The 7,405-nt window shown below is 39.5% G+C and overlaps 1 protein-coding gene across 1 annotated transcript; it reads right to left on the bottom strand.

Moving 5' to 3' along the window:
• Positions 1-301: 301 nt before the first annotated feature.
• On the bottom strand, positions 302-6,686 carry LOC129685398 (C2 domain-containing protein 5-like; the record flags this gene model as incomplete). The annotated part of the gene is given in 4 exon segments (XM_055618941.1): positions 302-500; positions 2,306-2,461; positions 3,489-3,584; positions 6,515-6,686. Coding segments are annotated over 4 exon segments (623 nt in total), but the record flags the coding sequence as incomplete, so codon positions are not given.
• Positions 6,687-7,405: the final 719 nt, after the last annotated feature.

Here is a 7,405-nt window from a genome sequence, read left to right as displayed (position 1 = left end):
ATTTTCATGAACTGCCTGCACATGATGGACACGGGAGGCTGAGAACCCTGTATAAGACAAGCTGCCAACAGTAAACATAGTTGGATATAAGCGTCTCCTAGAGAGGAAAGCAGAGTCCACACACGACATGAATATTGAGTCTGTGCTTTAGATAGATGACGTCTAAGGATCTGGAACAGTTTAAGAATAATCACACAAGTAAAAACTATGTTGAATACTGCCACCAAAATGTGAGAACAAATGAAACTTGCAAGTAAAAGACAAAAACCTCCAGAGAACAGTTTCACTGATTCATACTTACTCCTTCATTTCTTTGGATGGGGAATTACATGCAGGAAGGAATGCTGCTGGGCTACTTAATTTATCCAGAGTACACGCAGTTCCTATGGCTCGAACCACTAACCCAGACTCGCCTTCCAGATCGAAACACTGCAAGTACCCAACAACTGCGTTCCCTCTCATCTCAAGTACTTTCAAGCCAATCTTCCTCTGTAATTCACCTACAGAAAAAAGAAACACAATTCTAACTTCATAGCTGCATGTTACATACTTTTGAAAAGGATATAATGAACAAATTGTAATAAATAATAAACAAAAAAAAAGATAATAGCAATACAAAAAAAAGTTTAAAAATCACGAATTCTCAGAATGTGATGAGAACTTAAAGGGTTTTCTGGTCCAGGCTCTACTTTGAGAAGGTAAGATACTATTGGCCATAAGTCAAAGCATGGTAAATAAAGGCTCACTCATTCATTGATGTGCCTACTGAAACAAAAAAACAAAAACAGTTTTGGGTTCTGCACTGTATACCCGCCTTATTCTCTTCCGCAAGGTGTTAGACACTTGGATGAGCAAGAAAGATATGCTACAATCTAGGGACTAGAGAGAAAATTCAATGACTCAAGTATTTGCTATGCAAGCATGAGGACCTGAGTTCAGACCTGCAGCTTATAAGAAGAGAAATGACTTTTGAGAGTTGTCTTCTTCTGACAGTCAAACAATGGTACATGTACCCACACAAGTAGGGATATATATGCACACATATATATGTATATATATTTGTGTGTGTGTATATACATATACGTACATATATATATATATATATATATATATATATATATATATATATATATACACACACACACACAAAAAAAAAAAAATCTCGATTCTGACAGCATGGCCCTGTAATTCCAGCAATGTGGAAGTACTGGCAGGAGAATTCCTGGGGCTTGCTGGCCAACCACTCTGGCCAATTAATGAGCTCCAGGTTCACTGAGAGACCCTGCCTCAAAAACAAAGTAGAGAGTGATCAAACAAACAAACAAACAAACAAAAAACAGATGTTAACCTCTGGCCCACACACACATGCATACATATGCAGACACACATGCACATACACACTCACCCAAACACAGAAACAAGCTCCACATCTACTGCCTTTTATACACTGGCCAGGCAAGAGCAGAGAAGGTCAGAAGGGCTATGTAGTCAGTTCTCAAGAAAGCACTGTGCAGAGGTAATGTGTGAGCAGAGAAGAGCAAAGATACATGTCTGCCTAAGTTGTGACACCAAAGGATGCTAAGGGAAAACCTACGACTGTTCCCTGCTCAGAGCTCCTTCCAGAATCTACACACTTCATCCCTTTACATTATACCACTTTAACACATGGTCCTTTTGCTGCTTAGTTAATAAGAGAGATTTCAAAGTGCTAGGGGAGTAATTCAGTTGGCAAAGTGTTTGTACTACAATTATAAGGACCCGAGTTCAATTCCCAGAGCCCAAGTTTAAAAAAAAAAGTGGCTCACATTTGTTATCAAAACGCTTAGAAGGTAGATTCCTAGAGATCAACTAGCCAACCAAACTACAAGCCTAGTGAGTTCCAGACCCTGTTTTAAACAGGGTGTCTCTGGGTGGCCATGGCTATCCTGGACTCACTTTGTAGACCAAGCTGGCCTTGAACTCACAAAGATCCAGCTGTCTCTACCTCCTTCTCAAATATTTTTCTTAAGTAGACAGTGCTTGATATGATACCTGAGGTTTTTCTCTGTCCTCCACAACCATGCACATACCTGTGTTCACATGCACACACATATACTTGAGTGAATTCACACATCTTATTTAAACACACAGGCGTGAACTCATACATCTAATTCATATCTCCACTTGTTAGAAGTGTTCAGTTGTTTGATGGCATGCTCTAGGGTAAGGAAATCAGCATTTAAAATAGCAGCCTTTGCTGCGAAAGCTCATGTGCCCTGTAGAAGACAAATGAAAAGAAAGTCAATCAACAATAAATAGAATATACCTGACATTAAAGAAATCAGCCTCTGTCTGGCTTCATTTGACGCCCTTGGTGTGCGGATTCGATCAATCCACTGATATTCGGGGTCTTCATTGACCACAAGTTCTTCTACAAATCCATGGATTACCACAGCTCTGTAGCACTTTGGAATAGATGTTGCTGTTAAAACAAAGTACTTATTATCCTTTAATAATCACAAAGCCAAACTTCAATTTTTATAAAATATATATCTAAACAAAAGAAGAAAAAACTATCCATCCATCTAGTTTTTATGTTTTAAATATATAATTCAAGAATATCTACTATACAACCTCAACACAATTGTAACAGCTCTCTAAGAACCTTTTAGATGTTTTATCCTAAAAATAATTTCTTGTCATGCAGGCTTTCACTTTTCTCACATAAGAATAGCAAATATAAACTGTACTTTCATGATGCAGAGAATACCTCTAGGTATTAAACAGAAAATCAAAATATTACATAGTACCATATGAATCTGTACCAGTTAAAAACAAATTAAAGTTTATAAAAACACAATGAAAGTTTTCCGGCTGAACGTCATTTCGTCTCACACTGCTGCCCCTTTCTGAACATGCTGAGGCGTCCCACAGCCCTGCAGCTCCTAAAAGCATCCACAGTACCATAGTCACAGTGCTAGTATCCATCTGAGACTCACTGAAATAAATGCACCACTGGATTTAAGTAGGATCTAGTCAGACTCAAAAGGGGAGCAGCCACACAAGTCTCTCAAGAAATGTTTTCATGCTGCTGATGACTACTTGGGGATGCTCCACCCTTGACAGGTGTGGAGCTGCCAGCGCAGACCCATGCACGCCACTGTCCTGGGGCCTCACGGGTACAGGCTGTGTGCTGTGGACACACGCCACTGAGGCTGCAAACTGTGCCACAGTTCTGCTCCCCTCATTCAGCATTCAACACTACAGCAAAATGCCTCAGTATTTTTCTAACAAAAATTTCCAAAAACTTGTAAAACTTAAGATGCCATTTACTCTACAACAAAATAAATGGTCACAGAGCTGCAGTGACTTTATCTAGAAATTTAACATTTTTCTTTCTCATATTAAAACTAACTCTAACACTTTTTCCATTAATCTTTCTAAGTATTAGTTTTCCATATTTAAAGCTATTAAATTTTCTTGTTAAACAAGACAATGTGTTTACTTACTGCAAAAGAATTTAACTCCACATGATGACTGTCTAAATCTGTTTAAATCATTGAAAAGGTCTACTTTGACAACAACATTGATTTCTCCACGGATACCTACAATTTAAAAAGAAAATCAAGTTTCTAAGTTGATGCAGACAGATGCACTTCCTGATCTTCAGGCTTGCTTCCTAGAAAGTCTCCCTGCAGTAGGTCCCTTGGTCCACCAAAGCTGAGCCTGAGACAGCCTGAGAGCAGCACTGTGCCCACTCTTACCTGACAGCTTGTCCACGTGAGCCAAGCCTGCCTGAAAGAAGGCCCACTCTAATGGATGAGCGCAGTGCTGGAAAGATTGCTGAGCCCTAGGAGACGCCCCACTACATGCTCACTGTGCTCACATCAACCTAGTAATGTAGCACCATCCTCATTTTACAGTAGAAATTAGTATTTAATTAAAGTTAACTAAGTTACAGTGTAGGTAACTAAGTGAAAGGGCAAGAATCAAAAGCCAGTTCTCTATGACAGCAAGAATATACCCCTAATCCACATAACATGAGAAAGCTTATCCAGGTGGCTTTCAGAGCGTGCTGCAATAAAAAGGAATGGCCTTGCCCTTACTGTTAAACACCTGCTAAACACCTCTGCCTTAGTGTCTTCACCTCTTACCAACTCACTGATGGAGGGAGGCCTTTTAAGAAAAGCCTTTGCTAGCCGGGTGTGGTGGCCCAATCCTTTAATCCCAGCACTCGGAGAGGAAGAGGCAGGCAGATCTCTGTGGGTTCAAAGCCAGCCTGGTCTACAAATCAAGTCCAGGACAGCATGGCTACACTCTGTCACAAACAAACAAACAAACAAAATAAAGAAAAGCCTTTACTAATTTACTGAAACAAGAAGAGATATTTCGAACACAGCTCATATAAAGCCAATCACAAACAAGCTTTAATGTTAAATGCTGGGAAACTAGCTGGGTGGTGGCACACTTGAGAGGAAGAGGTAGGCAAATCTCTGAGTTCAAAGTCAGCCTGGTCTACAGAGCGAGTTCCAGGACAACTAGGACTACACAGAGAAACTCTGTCTCCAAAAAAAAAAAAAAAAAAAAGGTTGGCGGGGGAGGAATGTTGAAATTATCCCATGCATATAGCTATTTATTGCTTTTCATCCAGGCTCATACCTAGTTCTGTAACATCACTGACTGGTCAGTAAGCTCCGGGATTTACTGGGTCTACCTCTCCAATTCTAGGATTGTAGACGCTGCCATGTTTTTCCATGGTGCCAGGGAATCAAAAACATGCTCTTGCTCTTGTTCAGCAATGAGGACTGAGCCACCTCCCCACCCACTTCTCTCTTTGAGACCCAGGATCTCACTTGAGCTCACTGATTTGGCTCGAATACCTGCCAGATCCAGGGTTCTCCTGTTTATCCCCTCAGTGCTTGTGCACACTGCTTCATGTAGTGTCTGAGGACCAAACTCAAGTCCTCATGCTTACACAGCAAGCACTTTGCCTACTAAACCATCTCTTTACACTCTGCAGCATAGCATTTGATTGTATTTCCTTCCTGACTATAAAGGAAATATATAATACGTACACTGCAGAAAACAGAGGGTGAGGGGAGGAGAGGGAATCAGTTATAATCCAGAAATGGAACTATGTAAACATAAGCATCTTATCATACCTACCAAATTTTCCAATGATATTACACATTAAAATTCCTTTATTTCAACAACTTTGAGATGAATGCAACTTATAGTATGTCACATTGGTCTACCTGTTTCACTATTTTCTGAAAACTTCTTCATTTTCTTTTGACTATAAAAGAGAACCTATGATAGGATCTAATCTATTTTAAAACTCTATTTCTCAATTTGTTTTATCATTTTGAATGTTTGTAAGTAACAGGATATAGATAAAGTGACAATGAATTTACCCACATCCCTCAGCAAGCATCTTGCTTTATTACAATCATCTCACTTCTTTATTGCCATTAATCCATCAGTGGAACTGCCAGGTCAGAAAAACAACCAAGGCAGAAGAAAGGCTGGGGACATATGTGTCAATCCTGAGCAGGGACAAACCCTCAAAGGCAGCTCTACGGTTAGAATAGCAAGTCTCAGATTTTTTTGGTCACAGGACCCCTACAATCTGAAAATAATTGAGAACTTCAAGAAAATTTTATAAAGGTCATTATCTATCAATATGTACCACAATAATTAAGGTTGCCAATTTTTTAAAAATTCATTGTTTTATTTACTCATAATAAATAAACACGAACTTTTTAATAAAAAGTTATTTTCCAAAACAAAGGCCAACACTATGACATTTCTGCCAATCTCTCCAATGTCCTATCAAGGAGTCTGACCTGTGCTCTACCACATGCTGTAGACGCTCCTCTAAAACATTACGCACTGCGAGACACTGAAGAAAAGCTGCAAACGGCATGAGCACTGTAGAGAAAATAGCTCTTAACTCACAAAACTCACAACAGCACTTCTTGGACTACTTAGCCCCACAAGTACTGGAACTAAAGGCATGTATAAGGCTAAGACTCCGCTTTAAACTAAAAAGAGGCTTGAGGCACTTTTTAGAAAAGAAACACCAGTATTAATCAGTTAAAAAAACATATTTTAAAAATATAAAATACCTATATGTTATTCTGTATTTTCCTTTTTTTTCTTTCTTTTGTAATAGAAAAAAAAACAATTTTTAGATTGTAGGGGCCCTGTGACCAAAAATACCTGTGACTTGCTATTCTATCTGTGACAGAAACCATCCCAGAGTATAAAGTTGGCGAGAAAATGCTTCACCAGAGCCAAAACCTACTCCCCAAGACAGCTTTTAAATAACACCTTTCCTTTGTCGCATGGAGTCAGCAGGCATTTCAACCATTCAGAGAGATGGTGATTCTTTCAGCAACACTTGGCTCCTTGTCTTATTTCAAGGTGTCTTTTAGAGCTATTATTTTAAATAGCACAGCATAGTACAAACGTCCTTGAGAAAAACAGAGAAGATCAAGGCTGCATTTCATTTTCTTCCGCCACTGCTCCTTACCATGTATGGTGTCATAAATTGGGAACCATCCTGAGATGACGGTGGCAGCTTCACTGTACAGTAAAGGGTCGATGTCAATGTACACCTTGCCAATAGCATCATTTGCACTGTATGTATCGTGGTCAAGAACTGTGATCTGCAGTGGTTCATCTTGTAAATCTTCATCATCCACCTAAAAGCACACCCTGAAATTAAATCTTAAACCTTTGAAATCTTAAGCATCACAAAGCTATACATTCCCAAACCATAAGGGAATCCTAGGGTTATCCATAAGGACAGAGGTAGAGAGATTAGCAAGTGTCCTAACTAGGGCCAACCACTAGAAATCAGCTTACCACAAGGCCTTGAAGGCAATTCCAGAACAGGAAAAGTATAAGCTTTCTCAGAAATACATATGTGCATGAGTATGTGTATGTGTGAGGGTGTGCATGTTTGTGACTGTGTGTGAGTGTATGAGTATGTGTATGTGTCTGTGTCTGAATGTGTGAATGTATGCATTTGATTGTGAGTGTATGAGTGTGCGAATGGGTGTGTATGTGTGTGTGAGTGTGTGTCTGAGTATGAGTGTGTGTGAGTGCACATGTGTATGAATGTGTGTGTGTGTAAAACATTTTTGAAGTAAAGTCTTTTTTTTGAAACCCTGACTGTCCTAGAACTCAATAGGTAGACCAGGCTGACCTCTAATTCACAAAGATCTATCTGCCTCAGCTTCCCCAAGGGTGGGATTAAAGACACATGCCAACAAGCCTGACCTCTCAGTAATATTTTAAATGTTTAGATACTTCATCTGCATAGCAATATGGCTCACTAACGACTACATTTCTCCAGCCTGGTCTACAAAGTCAGTCCAGGTCAGCCAAAGCTACATAAAGAAACCCTGTCTCGAAAAAC

This window comes from Psammomys obesus, unplaced genomic scaffold (genome assembly GCF_907164565.1).
Source record: "Psammomys obesus unplaced genomic scaffold, mPsaObe1.curated_primary_1811, whole genome shotgun sequence".
In the NCBI taxonomy this organism is placed as follows: Eukaryota; Metazoa; Chordata; class Mammalia; order Rodentia; family Muridae; genus Psammomys; species Psammomys obesus.
The sequence above is the reverse complement of the archived record's forward strand: the minus strand, read 5'-3'. Positions and strand labels throughout refer to the sequence as shown.